Raw genomic sequence first — 16,568 nt, forward strand, 5'->3', positions numbered from 1 at the left:
GCAATAGACCATTAAAAAAAACACACACACATTTTCCTGTTAGTTGACCACATTGAGAGTGCTTTGTCAAAAAAATAAAGGAAAAAAGACATTCACAAATCAGATAAAACTGGAAAATGACATTTGTCTGTAAATGGCTTCTTGGTCTGGAAATGGCGTTTTAAAAAATTTGTCCTTTACAGGGGGGAGGGGATTGAGAGCGCTCTAAGGGAAAGACTTTTCCCAGGTGGGAGAGATGAAAAGACATTAATTAGTTGTTTGTCAAGTGACATTTGGTTGTTTGGTTTTTCTTCTCTTTTTTGATTGCGGTTTTTCCTATGGGGGGGGGAGCGGGGCGGGGGGGGGATCCTTCACTGTGAGGAGATGGCCTTTCCTCCCTTTTTCTTTAAGGTGCTGCTTTGGTGGGGGGGAGCATTTTAAAAATTGTTGAAATGACCAGAAGAATTACACAAGCGTGAATTAGAATGGAAGTTTTCCACTTCCTTGGTTATTTAGTTATCTGAATAAATTTGTGGATTGGCTAGGTTAAGACCTAGTTCATGGTCACATTTCAACAAACAGCTTGATTATCAAAAACACAATGTAAAAAAAGTCCTGTTGTTTTTTTCTTTTTCTTTCTTTCTTTCTTTTTTTTTTTTTCCTGGTGGTGTTTGGTTTGCTCTCTTTGGATGGGTCACGCCTTTGTTCTCCTGGGTCCAGATTTATAAAAGCAGTAAATTATTTATTAAGTGAAAATAAGTCTCTTTGGTGTTAATGCATTTGCAATTTCAGTAATTAAATGGTGCATATGTGAAGGTGTCTTCTCAAACTTCTAAAGGTAGACTTATGCTATGTGAATGTTAATATGCGTATGATTTGATTTCAAAGTATAAAACTGGAAAAGTCTAGAATCTTTCCCATGAATAGGATCTTGCTATCTGAATACTAATTTAAGTCAAGTGTGATGCTAATGGTACCTTAAATTTCTAACACCTTTGGTGCAGTGCTCACAAAGTCTCCACTTAATTTGAGACTGTTAACTCTGAGCATACCTTACCTTGCTGTGGGCTCATCTTTCTAAGGTACCCTAGTCTACATGGCTATATTTTGTCACAATTCAGTAATAGCCTCTGGCACAGAAATCTGTAGCCCAGGCAAGTGACAGCATTTTGTATTTTAAAATGGTGGGTTTCACTAAATAACGCCCCCCCCCCCCAAACAACATAATGCTCCAAATCCTGGTTTTATAACTTAATTCACCAATTTCCATGTCATTAAATTAACAGAACCACAAAAAAAGTACAGTAATTTTTAGCCCGATTCTCTAATTTCATAAATGTGGAAACTGAGGCACAGATCTATTCATCCCTGTAAGATAAGTGTTGACACTTTTTAGCAGTTCTGAAATAAAAACATTGGAGTTCCTGATTAATATTATGTATTCTCTTCATGAAATCTCCTAATAGTGCTTTTTATATTTTAATTTATGAGAGTTATGTTCATTAAGATAGTGTTTACTTTGAAATCAATGTTTGAATTTTAACTTTTACAGATAATTGATTACAGCATTGTGGAAAGGCAAGCAAAGGAGGAATGCTTTGCTATGTGGGTATTAAAGCAAAACAATTAATTAAAAAGAAAAAGGGTTAAAAACCACACAGATTTCTGTGGGAGGAGGGCAAAGAATTATCACCTGGGATTTGGTGGAGAGTGTGCATTTGCCTAATAATAATAATAATAATAATAGCAGCAATCCTCCTCTAGCTTGATAGAAATGTGCATTTTTTCCTATAAAATGCTATTTTTCAACAAATGAAAGGTGATTTAAAATGGAGGCATGTGTCCCTTCCTGCTTAGTTGGGAAGGGCTTAGAGTCTTTGAAATTCAGTGGTTTCTAGGCATTATTTTTCCTTATGATCAAAGTCTTGCCCTTTTATTACTCTTTATTGTTGTTGCAGGTGACCTAATGCTAATATGGTCTCAAGTGCTATATTTGATATTAAAATGTGTTTTTGGAGAAGATGACAGATAATTGATGGTCTTCCATTTTCCTCTGCAACAGGGTGGTTATATCCAAAGAGAATTTATATTTGGAAAGATAACATTTTGGGGGGAGAGGAGGGTGAATAAGTGGATAAAATGTAATATTGTGGTTTTAAGTTTGGATTTTAAGTACCCCAAGGGTGGGGACCCTGCATGGAAGGCAGCTGCATTGTGCCATGTTCGGGCTGGCAGTGCTGCATCTGTATGTGATGTGAGAGACTGCAGTGTCTGGGCATTGTTTGCAAATCCTGGGTATTTTAACCATGAAACATCTGACAAACAATGAATTATGTGGCTCACATACATTTATGTGAGCCATTTTGCCAGTCAGTGCTCACATTTCAAGAATTTAGTTTCACAGTTTTAACTTCAATTTTCTTTTTCCTCCTCAAATGACAAAATTGCGTCATTCTCCTTGGCCTGTGCCTTCAACACCCCACGATTTTTTAAACAACCAAAAAGGAGGGAAACAAACAAAAACAAAAAACAAAACAAAAACCTAAAACAGCACCACCTTTAATTCTTGTTTGTTGTTCTGATGGTGAAATACTGCAGGTAGACACTGAGTTGGATGTTTATTTCATTTTCTCTGCGTCGAAATGTCAAGGAAAATTGCAAGTCTGTTATTTTGTGTTTGTTGTTGTGTTGCTTCTATGGAAAAACAAAACAAAAAACTGCAGTCCTTTCCCTGCCCAAAGTATGAGATGCCTCCTTCTTAACCTGAGACTTACTTTCGTTTTCTAGGCGCTGGAGAATCTGGTAAAAGCACCATTGTGAAGCAAATGAGGATCCTGCATGTTAATGGGTTTAATGGAGAGTAAGTGTCAAATCTGTGTAAGGGCACTAAGAACAAGTGACACATTTTATACTAACTTTAGGCTGCAGTATAGGTAGGTTTGGAGCTGGACACCTAATTTGCACTTATTTCTAATTTACATATTAGAAAATCCTAAGAGCTCTTGAGGACTCCCCCCCCCCTTAATCTTTGGTGCAATAATAATAATCGAAATAAAAATAAAGCACCAGTGTTCATATAAGACACCTCTCTGTCCCGGGAAAGTATGCCTGGTTGCAGAGGACAGTTCATGGCACTTGGCCCTTGATGGCATCCCTGAGGCCAGGTTGTCTGCCGCAGCTTCTGCTGCAGTGACTCCAACATGGCTGACGGGTCCTCCGCGGCCCCCTTGTCAAGCTAGTGCTGACCACTGCAGAGATCCCCTCCTCCCCAGCCGATTTCAGCTTCATCATCCACCCAGGATGTTTTTAACTATTAGCAAAACATTGTTTTAATAATATCTTCATGTAAAACAAAGAAGTGATCGCCCTTGTTGATAATTTTTTTTTAATTGTCCCCTTTTGAATTGACATTATGGGCAAATAATTGTTTCCTTTACTAAATATCAATACTCCCACCTAAAGAAATGAAAGGGAGTTTTCACATGATGGAAAGGCTGGGAGCTATATCTTCCGCCTGGTTCAAGGGGCATTTTTGCCTTTGAAATGTCCTTCCAGGTCTTGAGGTATATACAACAATGAGCAATACTTCAGTGAGAATAGACTTTTTTAAAAAAAGAAACAGTATTTATAAGAGACTCCATGAGTGTGGGGTCCTGCTTCCATGAAGAACGCAAACTGAGGAATACTCAATAAATCAGGAGTTTGGGTTTTTTCTTGCCAGACCCCCAGATGGGGTCCATTTTCACTCCCGTGAAGCCAGTTAATCACCAGATCACAAGCACCTGAAGGCACTAGTTTGCAATTACTAGCTGGTTAGCAGCCCCATTCCCTCTCCTCAACATGCTTTCAATTGAAAGTTCGTCCTTCAGTTGCGTTCACTTCAGATTGAGTTGAGGGGGCAGTTTAGGTTAGTTTACGCACCCCTAAAAAACAAAACCCACTGCTTGCTACGCATTAAGCACTGGGAAATGGAGGTGAACTCTGTAACCTTTCAGAGTGCCAAAGGCGGTTCTTTATGGAAAATTCTAGAATTTGTGAGATCAAATAATCAGAGCTTAGGAAAAGATGACATCACCCATAGAAATGGTCATTTTAGTTTAAGATGCTTTTTATACTTTAACCCTGAATTCAGAAGAGTACCATGCAGAAAGGAAGGAAGGACAAGTTTACCTATATTTTAGAATAGTCATGAATTATGAATATGTATCTCTATTGCTATTAAGTCAGTCACTTTCACATAATTCTGAAATTAATTCCTGACACACCCTTGAGTAAAACCCTGCCAGCGGAGACTGCCATCCTGTCAATAAACAAAAAAACAAAACCCCCTAAAACCAACTTCAAGCCTTATATTTGTAATTTAAAGAAAAGTCTATCCTAAATTTCCCCCCTCCTGCAACTTGCAGTGGTGGGGGGTGCTTCTTCATGAGACTAGTTAAGCAAAAATAATTTCACCATGCGCCCTCTGGATAAATATTTTGATTAAAGCTGGACATGGCTAGCATTTTAAAAGATGCAGCAGCCACTGTTTACCTTAGCTTGAGTTGGATGGAAGAGAAGTCTCCTTGAAATAATTCACTTGAGGTTTTATTATTGTACAGATTTCCCTAATATTTTTTAATTTTTTACAGAAAGGCACCCCCACACACACCCCCAAGTGAACCAGTGTAGCACACACGAGGCTTCTAAACAAGAACTTCTCTTTTCTATTTTCTTTTCGAAAAGAGGAAGAGACATTCCCAGTTTGCCTCCTTAGTGGATCCCTGATAATGTTAAATTTAGCATGCGAAAGTGACATGCCGGGGTGTTCTTCATGGGGGTCTAAGTACCTCATTTTTACCTAGTGCAGCTAAAGCTTCCTCTCTTGCTTTTCCTCACTGTTGTACTGCAACAAATGCAGCTCTTTCTAAACTAGGAATTCCTTAGGAAATGGTGACCTCTGTCCCTAAATGGTGGTCTGCCTGGTGTGGGTTTTTTTTTTTTTTTTCCGTTCTCACCCCCTCCTGCCAATCCTGTACTTTGTTAGCTGTAGTCTGCGGTATTAAATTTGCCTTAACTGTCCACAAGCTGCTGTGCCAATTATGTTTTTGAGAGTAACAATATTAATTTGACCTTCAGAAATACAGAGATCAAATATGGATTTCTTAACTCAAAGCTAACTGTTTAGTATTAAAAAAAAAAAAAATCATTAGTGTTGGTTGAGCTAAGCTAATCAATTATAAAACATGTCACCGAAGGCTCAGCTATCCTGCCCTTCCGCCTTTGCCTTCAGGGAGCAATTCCTACTGTTGATGAAGAGATGAAGATTGGGTTTTTTGGTTTGTTTTTTTTTTTTTTAATTTTGAGTTTTTGTTTTTGGTGGTAGTGGGGTGGGTTTTCCTTTTTTCAACCAGGCAATTGAAGTTGGTGACAATTTACAAGAAACAGTTATTTATAAATATAAACATTGTATAGGTAGTTGCTAGTTTCTCCCACTGCATGAAGGAAGATTATTAATTTTGCACCAGGAAATAATGGACAAAAATCTCCACTGTCTATGCCTTTGCATGTTTGGATACAACACTGAAGATTCTGACCTGGGAGAATTAAGAGCCTTCTGAGCTGCCATATTCTCAGAAGAATACTGAGATAAATCACTGCTTTAGTTCCCTAATGCATGTACATTTAGTGAAAGCACAAGAAAATAATTATCTGTCCCTCCTGTATCCGACCAGAGTCTCCAGAGGGCTCTGTTAATACTGCAGCGAAGGTGTGGAATTCTTCCCCCTACGGCCTTTAGTCTCAGTAGACATTCAGATTTAGCCAGAAAGGCGACCTAAGAATTAACGGGAGGATGGCGCGCGAATTATTGCATTTGCTCTTGGCTGATTGTTTAAGAATGTGGAGAGGCTGTGTGGGTTGTATGAAATTGCGGTGCCTTGCAGACTAGGTGAGCTTTCAATCTCTCTTTAAAAGGGGCGGCGAAGAGGACCCGCAGGCTGCAAGGAGCAACAGCGATGGGTAGGCACATTCAAAAACAGAAAAAAATTTTTAACAAACAAAACAAACATGAAGATCATACTGGGAAACTGAGGGCACAGACCTGGGAAGAAAATAATCATTTAAGGGCCATCAGCCATCTTGGTATACATGTGCAAATAACGTGTAGACAACTTCTTAACAAGTGAAGTGCAAAACATAATTTTTTTCAGCATTTCTAAAGTATAATTAGATCCAGCTGGGGGAAAGTTATAGATTTTAGCTTTAGACAATAGTTTAGAATTTTGAGAACTGATGTTTTTCCATATGGTTTTTATTTCCCCCCAGTTCTCTGTTTGAATCAACTACTTGTTTTTAAAATGCATCTATTAAATTCTGTCCGTCCAGTGGTTGGTCTGATTTTAAAATTTCAGATCTCTGGAAGAAAAAAAAATTTTTTTTCCTCTATTAAAATATGCCGTGCCATACAATTCTTAATTTTGAAAAATGCCTTGGCACTTAGCAGCAATTCATTGTTAGGAATCATCTTGAAGCCACTGGCCTTTATAAAAACAATCAAATTTAATTCAAGGCACTTCACATTAGCTGGTAGATAAGGATATTCATGATGGCATCCATTTTTCCATTACCATCATCTCTTCCATTTTGCTTTCTGCATCCCATACCATCTCAACGCGCATGCACACACACAAGCCTCCGCATGCTAGGTGAGCCACACGAACTCTGCTTGCATACTCAGCATGCAGGGATGGAGCAGCTATTTCTCATGAGAACATATAGGTCCAATTGACTTAGCCTAGGGCATCTCAAAGAAATAGCTTCTGTGGCCAGGGCGGGGAGGGGCAAAGGACACGGGTTGGGGACAAAGTAACTGACACATGTTTGTTCATCTGTTTCTTTTAGAATATATTATCCCTAGATGATGGCTACAGTCTCTCCTCTTCCCGGCCTTTCCTATCACAATTTGCATGCTGGAATTGCTCGGTCTTATGAACCTCTAATAAGAATACTATTCTGTTGTCTGGGGGGAGGGGGGGCCCACCTACTACCTGACCTTTAAAGATAACTACAAAAAAAAAAAAAACAAAAAAAAAAAACAAAAAAAAAAACAAAAAAATCTTTAATTGGCAAAAATGTAATAGAATGACTATTGAAAGGCACCTATATAGAAACTGATTGATAATCTGCTGTACCAAAAGTTGGCATCTGAAATATGACAAGTCATTATTGAACAATCTACTGTGTACTAGATGTTGTGCTAAATCCTTGAACCCTACTAATACCTTGCCTGCACGTCTCTCTCTGACTGTTCTACAAGTAAATATAAGTATTAACATTCGTGTCAAATAAAAGTTCTCTGCATGTTTCAGCAATCCCTGTATCCTGCGTCTGTCTTCTGTCTTTCTTCTTTTGTCTGTCTTTCCCCACAAAAGCACAAAGATAGGCATAGAACTGAATGAAACCTAGTACAGCGTACCCCTCCCCTACCACTTAGTTGGAGGTAGGCAGGACCTGTTAAATAACATTAACCCCACTAATCTCTGTACATTGGGGGTGGAGAGGGCATCAACATCCTGAAAGCATTTCTAGCCCTAGTCCCAACTGTTGAGTCACTTAGAATTCTAGCAATTGGCATATATTTTGCCATTAAGTAGTTTAGAGACATCTAAGGAGTTTTATCCAAATCTCACAATCAATGTTAAATTCATTAAGTGATAGTACAAATGATGATAAACCTGCCAGCCCCCAGTGTAACATCTCCATCTACATAGTAATTGCTTCAATGGAAGAATTTTATGTTTTAGTATCACACACCCGAATTAGATTTTAGATTTCTATTTTAGCTGTTTTATACTTGATATACTCCCACACCTATTCACATACGTAGATGAATACTGAACACGTTCTCAAAATATCCGTATTTTAAGACTGGAAGTTTTCCAATTATCATACTACTACTTAGACCAAAATATCAAACTGAATGAAAGAATCTCATTTCTGGAAGTATTTTTCTCTTGCTGTATATGGATTTAGAAATTTAATCCAAACACACTTCATCTTACTGTTGGGAGACCTTCAACCCAGAGATTTAGGGCATTTAGTACTAATGACAGGGAGCCCGTTTTTAATAAGTGGGGGTGGGTTTGTCCTCGGCAGTTTTAAGTAAATTCTGAATTCAAGCATGAACATTAGGGATGTCAAACACATGTCCTTTCACTGTCTAACGTCTGAATAACTGATTTTAGACTAACACCAACGCTGAAAATTCATAATTTCAGAAATGATCGTTAATTCCATACATCTGAAGCAGAACAGCCCCCACTGAATGGTCAGGACTCTCCCTTCAAATATGGAGGGTGGGGGGGGGGAGCTTTAAGAGTCCAGGGGCCTGGGGCAACTTCTAGGTTTATGCAAGACTGCCCAAAACACACACCTTGCTACCACTTCCACCCCTGGGGTCTGATTCTCTCCATACCGAAGTGGATCCTGTCAAATTCCTGGTGCCAACCTCCCCTCCCACAAGATGCTCCCCTCTGCTGATGAGAGCAGCACCCCAGACCTTGCTAGCAAGGTCTAAGGGTATGTAAGGGCCCATCTGAGAGGCTCAAGTCTAAGGGTGAATTTTGAGATCATTCACAAAATGGAGGCCCACTCCTCCAAATATATAAATACTTGTTCAAAAAGTAAAATGAATCTCATTGAAAAAGGAAAGAACAGCTTCTCTGGGGGGAGGGCCTGTTAAAATGCATGTGACTCTGACCCTGCCCAGCCACTCCCCCACAAGGCCCACACGTGCCCCCTCCCACCTGCAGCACCACTGACCCTTTCCTGGCTGCAGTTGCTATCAATCCCCCTTTGTATTTCCTGTGCCTTAATTTTCTGTCCCACTCTGGAGGAGTCATTTGTTTCACTTCTGTCTCCATTCTGTGACTTCTGTTGAACCAATCAAGTGAATATTTCAAAAAGTGGGAATCTCATTGTTTTAATTGCGAGCAGCAAGAAAAAGTAGCTTTATCCCCAGTTGCTGCCTCTGACTAGGATTCCTCTCAGCCTCAGTTTCCCCATTAGAGGGTGAGGCTGCAGCACCTTCCTGCATGTGGCGCTGTGTCACATCCCAGGGCCGCATGCCCAGTGGATACTGCACACATTGGGATTCCTTCCCCCGACTCAAGGCAGGGCTAGATGTCATATCCGTAGCAGAAGGTGCTTTGTTGACCCTTAAAAAAAGTTGGGACATGGGAACCTGAGGCAGGAGCACCACAAGCTCCAGGCCTGCCTCATCAACTTAGCAAGGACTTGTCTCAATAAAAGGGGTTGGACCTGTAGCTTGGTCATTCAATGCCCCTGCGTTCATTCCCCAATACAATTAAAAACAAACGCTTGGGCATCTCCCCTGACTGTGCCTTCTATCCTGAAGGCCAGTTTCTAAAAGATATATAATATTTGGGCCAATGTAATCTGGTACCAAAAAGTAACATTCTGTCAGGGAACCACAACAGCCAAAGGTTATGGCCTTTACACTATGGCCTTTACCAGTGGCTCTGAATACAGACAGTTCCACAAAGACCACAATGGGCTGCATGTCAGGAACTGGCATAGACCCCCTACCACCATTATTAGGACTTGGGGAGGTCTTCCGTTCCTGATAACCTTGGCGGACCAGTGTGCACAACATTATAAACTTAGAAGTATTGTTAGCTGCAGTACCCAAAATAACATCTCCCTATGACAGACATGTAACTGTTTAAATAAATAACAGGGCTGCAAATAAGTAGGACTGCAGAGCCCTGGAATCTGTAATTAATGATTATTAACACCACCCCTAGCATTTGCTGGTTGTCAGTAGCAACCCAGAGAATACCAAGTCAAACCCCATGATGACCTGTACACCCTACAACCCCCACGAAGAATGCTGATAAGGGCCAAGTAGGAGGAGCCTTTTAGGAAGTGGTGGTGTGTGGTGTGGGGGCTGCAAACCCACGGAGCCAAATCTGGAATAGCAGATAACCCCTGCAACCTCTGGTACAGCTGATGGTGATCTCTATAGGTGCTGACTTGCTAATCACTCCCATCCAATGTGTCCTTGGGGCACGTTTGGGACGCTATGATTTACTTGGGTGCCTCCAATCTGCACAGATCTGAACCCACAACTCCTTGAAGAACAGAATACTATGCTTTTTAGTTGGAGTATCTTGATTAAGGTGACCCCTGGTCAGCGGGATGCAATATGATTTTCTTTTCTTTTTAATCCCACTGTAGTGAGAAGGCCACCAAGGTGCAGGACATCAAAAACAACCTGAAGGAGGCCATTGAAGTACGTGTAGCTCCCTTCTCTCTTTAGTACCCCCTTGCTCTCTTTAGTACCCCCCCACACACATGCAGTTCTGTGCCCCTGACTGCTTTACTCAATCATTTTCAGACCATCGTGGCTGCCATGAGCAACCTGGTGCCCCCTGTGGAGCTGGCCAACCCTGAGAACCAGTTCAGAGTGGACTACATTCTGAGCGTGATGAACGTGCCTGACTTTGACTTCCCACCTGTAAGCCACACCCCTGCCTGGTAGCCCTTGCCTCCACTCACCTGTGCAGTAACTTGATCCTATAAGAACATCAGGGACAGGCCCCATACCCAGCCTGGAGTATGGCCACACACATAGGAAGTAAATCACAAACATATCCTTAATGCTGGAAAAAGAAAAAAACATTAGACTTTTGTTCAAGGTGGATGAGCAAAATTTTATCGCCCCTTGTCAATCCTGGCTTGTCCACCCCACAAATGAACGCCACCTTTGATGCCTCAATTCTTACTTATTAGATTGTGAATTTTTATGAGGGAAATAGTCCTGAGCTATGACAGGCTTAATTATTCCCTTGTCTACATATTAGGACCAACAAAACTGTGCTGAAGATGACAAATATTAATTGTCGAGTTAATCTAGACATGTCCTTAGATACTGTGGGATGCATAGGTAAAGTGCCCAGGGAGACAGTCTCGCTTTGAACCGTGTTACCTTTCACATTTATTAAGATCAGTAATTCACCACCAGAGGAGAACAGGAATTAACTATGCGGACTTCTGAATATGTTAAACATGCTAAATTAAAGTTCTTGATGAACATTAAGTCATTATATGGGCTTGCCCACATATAGGCAAGCGTGGGTCACAGTGAACTATGGCCTCAAGAGTTTGAATAACAGTGTTCTTGGTGCACACTCACAGCTTCCTCTAAACATGCTTTCTTGGGTTCACTTTCAGGAATTCTACGAGCATGCCAAGGCTCTGTGGGAGGATGAGGGAGTGCGTGCCTGCTATGAGCGCTCCAACGAGTACCAGCTGATTGACTGCGCCCAGTAGTAAGGAGCCCCTTTCTTAGTTTCTGGGATCCACACATAAAATAGGAAACAATGAAAAAAAAAAACTGTAAAAACCTGAAACTCCCATGATTCTTTTCATAGAAGCCAACCAATTTTTCACTAGCAGTTAGAAAGTTCTAGTCTGAATCATTTGTTTCACAAAGCACTTAATTGCAATTTTTAGTGCAGTAGTGGCACTATTTCATATCAACAATTAATACCTGTTAGAGCAAAATGATAATTACTTATATAAAATGGTGCTCATAATTAATTAGCTTGAAGTAATTAATTGAAATGACCTCTAAGCATTTAGGGAAATAGGGCAGCTATCATGTGTTGGATAATGTAAAAATGTTATCTTTTATTACTACAATTTAAAAACATAAGAAAGAACAGAAGAGACAAAAACAGGCCTCTGCTTCTTGGCAGTGGCTAACTGCCTGGCTGTTCCTGCTGTTCCCAGCACCTTTAATGCAGTACATCTGGAAAGCTGCCTTTTAAATGCTTTACGACCTTCTTCATCCTGTGCATGCATAGGAAGCATATGGTGGTCCAGGTCATTTAAAAAAAAAAAAAAAAAAACTTTTTTTTTTTTTTTTTAAGAGAGATATTCTTTCAAGGAACAGAAAAACGGTCCATCATGGCCAGTCCTCACAGCCCCCAGCCCCCACTCCTCCTTTAACAAAGTGCCTGATTTTCTCAAAAGTTTGAACTAAAAGCTGGAAGCACTAATTATAGTAACACAAAACAAATGGAAATCCTGGAATTGTTTGTGATTTGTATTTTGGATCCAAGTCAGGAGTTAAGTACAGGTACCAGATTAGGAGGGTTTAGGCATCCCAGTTGTGAATACTGGGGGCAGGGGCCATGTAACAATTTCATTAATTAACAGCAGTTTAGCCAGGTTGTTTGTTTTGGGTCACATCACTTAAAAAAGTTTTTGGCTTCTGTTTTTTTTTTTTTTTTTTACAATGCAACATTACTCCTGAAACTTTATCTGAAAATGGCACCATTTGCTCAGATTATGGGAATTTTTTTTTTAAGAAAAAGAGAACAACATCACTCAACTTTTTAAACATCCTCCCGTAAGGGGATGATTTGAAGAGTAGTGACCAGTGTGCTTCTGGTTTAACCGCCTGCATGTTGGAGCGGAGGCCCTGGTGCGGTGCCCAATTCTTAAGCTGCCTATTTTTGTTTGTTGAGCTGGAGTTTGGCTGGCCACACTCCAGATGTCTTCTCACAAGATTTGGTGCTGAGGATCTATTTTTAGAACTGTGGTTCTGTTGCCATGGCAATATGCTGGAGGCCAGGGTGGCTGGGGAGCTATTTCTGGACCCTGCTGTAATATAAGATTGATTGGGCAAGTTAGTATATCCTCCCAGCCAGACTAACTCCAAACTGGTAAAAAGGAAGGGGAAAGAGGAGGGGAAAAACTTAGGGGTTTTCTTTAAATAGTCTTTTTTCCCTTCCTGATTCTTTTCTGATTAGCCCACTTTAAAACAATTCCCACCTCCACTCCCCCCAAAAAGAAAACCCAAACTGGTTCCAACATCAATTTTCCATATTAATTAAATTACCCCAATTTTGGAAAATTTAACTTCCCTAAACATGTGTCCAGTCAAGCAACACAGGCAAGATACCTTTTTAAACTAAAAGTTCAGTATCTGGAGTGTTGCATATCATGGACATCACAGATCGGAAGGGAACTTTGTGTTTGCTTCCTGTTCAGCACAGTGAGGGCAAGAAGGGCCCCTTTGTGCCAGTGGCTTTTGTTCTCGTTAATCAATGAGATTCTTAAAAGTAAAAAGGAAGGACAGATTCTGAGTAACAATCTCCTTTGCCCCTGAGGGGAAGGTCCTTGCTGCTCTAAGTATGCCACTTCACATACATTACATTTTTTAAAAAGCTGAATGGCATATGGAAGTATACAATTTTCAGACAATTTGCCATTTTAGCCAGTGCCAAACAATTTGAAAATGAAAAAAATGTTTTGGCTAGTCTTATGAAAAGTTATAGGATCTGATAGGCCTCATTTGGGGTCCTTGCCCTGCTGATTGACAAAAGCTAGAAGCAAGAACAAAGCCCCCACTACTGTCCTGGGCTGCCTATCATCTCTTAGGGACAATTTGTTTCATTTAGCCAGGGTTTGTGGAGGACACAGACAGTGGGCCAGTTGGTGTGAGCTCCCTTAACATCACCATGTATCTTCTCTTTTCCTCTAAGCTTTCTGGACAAGATTGATGTCATCAAGCAGGCCGACTATGTGCCGAGTGACCAGGTATGTAAGTTTTTTCAGTCAGAAGATTTGGAGCCCACATCTCAGGCTACTCAAGATTTTTACTCCAGATTGACAATCATTATTTCTGTTGTTGGTGAGATCCATTGACCCGTGCTTTGTTTTAGGACCTGCTTCGCTGCCGCGTCCTGACCTCTGGAATCTTTGAGACCAAGTTCCAGGTGGACAAAGTCAACTTCCAGTGAGTGGATTTTCCTCTTTATACCAAATGGAGACAGTGGTTTCTTGACATGCCCTCTGGCAGTTGAGTGGTTTCTCTTTGGGAAGAAATAACCAGATGTCCTTTATCTCCACCAGCATGTTCGATGTGGGCGGCCAGCGGGATGAACGCCGCAAGTGGATCCAGTGCTTCAATGGTATGGATGGCCGTGGTGGGCACTGCACTCCAAGAGCACGTGCTTTTGTAATTATTAGGGGTCATTTCTGCTTCTAACTCTCACTGCTCTTTCTCTCTTTGAAGATGTGACTGCCATTATCTTCGTGGTGGCCAGCAGCAGCTACAACATGGTCATTCGGGAGGACAACCAGACCAACCGCCTGCAGGAGGCTCTGAACCTCTTCAAGAGCATCTGGAACAACAGGTATGTGCTGGGACAAGTACCCTGCTTGCCCTGGAGCTCCCGGGCTGCTCTCAAACCCTGATTTGCACTGTCCCAGCATTAAACTTACCCTTCTCTCTGTTAGATGGCTGCGCACCATCTCTGTGATTCTGTTCCTCAACAAGCAAGATCTGCTCGCTGAGAAAGTCCTTGCTGGAAAATCGAAGATTGAGGACTACTTTCCAGAATTTGCTCGCTACACTACTCCTGAGGATGGTACGTGTGTGTCTTCCGTGTTTGATGTGGGCACACTCAAGGCATAAAAGCCTATCTGGGTGGAGAAATCAAGAGTGCTGAGAAGTTAAGGGGCTAGAGTGGTGTTAATACCCTAGTTGTGCTCTTATCTTTTTATTACTTTAGTTAATAAAATATCTCCATTCTTTATAGCTACTCCCGAGCCCGGAGAGGACCCACGCGTGACCCGGGCCAAGTACTTCATTCGAGATGAGTTTCTGGTGAGTAGAGCTTTCTATAGTCTTCACTCTTTTCTACAGATATAAACTTTTTAATTCCAAACGTAGGGATTAAACCATCCAGTTCTTCCATTTCTTTTCTATAATTCCCAACCAGCATCCATTCTGGGTGTTCAAACCCCTTCATCGCATTTTGGTTTCTTTAACACGGGCAGCTGGTCCATACTTGTCATACTTGTCCTTGGGTTGGCAGTATAGTTTCCTGGAGAGGGTTACTGACTGGACCTTGCACTTGTGCCCACAGAGAATCAGCACTGCTAGTGGAGATGGGCGCCACTACTGCTATCCTCACTTCACCTGCGCTGTGGACACTGAGAACATCCGCCGTGTGTTCAACGACTGCCGCGACATCATCCAGCGCATGCATCTTCGTCAGTACGAGCTGCTCTAAAGAGGGAACCCCCAAATTTAATTAAAGCCTTAAGCACAATTAATTAAAAGTGAAACGTAATTGTACAAGCAGTTAATCACCCACCATAGGGCATGATTAACAAAGCAACCTTTCCTTTCCCCAAGTGATTTTGCGAAACCCCCTTTTCCCTTCAGCTTGCTTAGATGTTCCAAATTTAGAAAGCTTAAGGCGGCCTACAGAAAAAGAAAAAGAAAAAAAGGCCACAAAAGTTCCCTCTCTCTTTTCAGTAACTAAAATAAAAGCAGCAAACAGAAATAAAGAAATAAATGAAACAAATGAAATAAAAAATGAAATAAATATTGTGTTGTGCAGCATTAAAAAAATCAAAATAAAAATTAAATGTGAGCAAAGAAAGAAATGACTCCTGTGAGTTATTTGCGATCTGAAGCAGTTCCCATGGTTTGAGGGTTAAACTTGGCCTTTTCATTGGGAGTTTGGAACCCCATGTTGAGGTACAGGCCCCAAGCTACTAAAATGGGAGTAATGACTTAATCTTTGGGACACTGTATGTCAAGGAATATCACATTTTGATCATTGCTGCCAACTCACACTCTGATCGTCCTCACATGGTGTGCCTGTTTACCTGATCTCCCTCGAAAAAATGTTAGGTTTTTTAAAATCAGTTATGGACTAAATTATGTGGTGAAATATGAAAACAGTGCTCCAGTCAGTTGGGGGAAGTGAAATTATTCAAGAAATGGTTTTGATACAGTGGGCTAGCTGCTGGGGGGAAAACGATCCCTACCTCACTCCGCATACCAGAATGAATTAGATGTGGATCTGTTATCGACATCTAAATTTAAAAGTTACTTTTTAAAAATAGCTAGTTTTCCAATTAAGATCTTGGTCTATAGAAGGACTCTCTAAGCATGGCAAAGACCTAAAAGCCAGAAGGGGTCAGGGGAGGTGGTTATATAAAAATGAAAATCACATAATAAATATGGGGGAAGGAGTTTGGTGAAAGACTGTAAAAGGGGTGATTAATACATAAAGAATTCTTAAAAATAAGCAAAAGCATCAGAAAAAATGGGACCAGTCCATCAACATGTAAATTACTTAAAACAAGAGATAAACATCTCAATATGTGGAACATCACTCAGTGAAAATACAAATAAAGCACACTTATTACAAGGGGTGGGTGGTTATCAGCACTCATGGTCCCCATGTTAAACACAATGAAGCCCAATTGGAATGTGGCATGAACCTGAAGTCCACTATACCCCAGACTTGTCCTTCAAGATTGTGGTCACCCATAGTGACCTGGTGTGGTGCCCTGGAATGTTGGGAAGAAGACCCTAGTATCCCCCACTGTGTCCTCTGTTGTGGTCAAATGGGACATGAGTCAAATACATTCTGTAACCCAAGCCCCAAATCCACTTTGTGTTCTATTCTCCAGATCAAAACAGTCCCAGCCATGATCATCATCCACCGTAGTTCACCTTGATTATGAGCCCCAAGGAGGGCCGAAGAAGTAGC

At 41.0% G+C, this 16,568-nt stretch overlaps 2 protein-coding genes across 10 annotated transcripts in view; both read left to right on the forward strand.

The window, feature by feature from the left end:
• Gnas (GNAS complex locus) overlaps positions 1-10,245 on the forward strand; it is a 55,892-nt gene extending 45,647 nt beyond the window's left edge. The window contains exons 2-3 of the mRNA XM_048810889.1: positions 2,767-2,839; positions 10,219-10,245. The gene's annotated coding sequence lies outside the window, so the exon portion shown is untranslated. The remainder of the gene's footprint in view (positions 1-2,766; positions 2,840-10,218) is intronic.
• LOC107137583 (guanine nucleotide-binding protein G(s) subunit alpha) overlaps positions 1-15,347 on the forward strand; it is a 60,333-nt gene extending 44,986 nt beyond the window's left edge. For 2 of the 9 annotated variants that reach the window (XM_048810885.1, XM_015480071.2), the window contains exons 2-13: positions 2,767-2,839; positions 5,935-5,979; positions 10,219-10,273; positions 10,379-10,498; positions 11,215-11,312; positions 13,536-13,590; positions 13,716-13,789; positions 13,906-13,964; positions 14,069-14,189; positions 14,293-14,423; positions 14,595-14,662; positions 14,925-15,347. In XM_048810885.1, coding sequence (XP_048666842.1) covers positions 2,767-2,839; positions 5,935-5,979; positions 10,219-10,273; positions 10,379-10,498; positions 11,215-11,312; positions 13,536-13,590; positions 13,716-13,789; positions 13,906-13,964; positions 14,069-14,189; positions 14,293-14,423; positions 14,595-14,662; positions 14,925-15,071 — 1,046 coding nt within the window. In that variant the 3' untranslated portion in view covers positions 15,072-15,347. Of the gene's footprint in view, positions 1-2,762; positions 2,840-5,934; positions 5,980-10,215; positions 10,274-10,378; positions 10,499-11,214; positions 11,313-13,535; positions 13,591-13,715; positions 13,790-13,905; positions 13,965-14,068; positions 14,190-14,292; positions 14,424-14,594; positions 14,663-14,924 lie in introns of all 9 variants that reach the window. The other 7 variants (XM_015480065.2, XM_015480089.2, XM_048810886.1 and 4 more) reach the window with 6 other exon arrangements.
• Positions 15,348-16,568: the final 1,221 nt, after the last annotated feature.

Source organism: Marmota marmota, unplaced genomic scaffold, assembly GCF_001458135.2.
Source record: "Marmota marmota marmota unplaced genomic scaffold, marMar, whole genome shotgun sequence".
NCBI classification, from domain to species: Eukaryota; Metazoa; Chordata; class Mammalia; order Rodentia; family Sciuridae; genus Marmota; species Marmota marmota.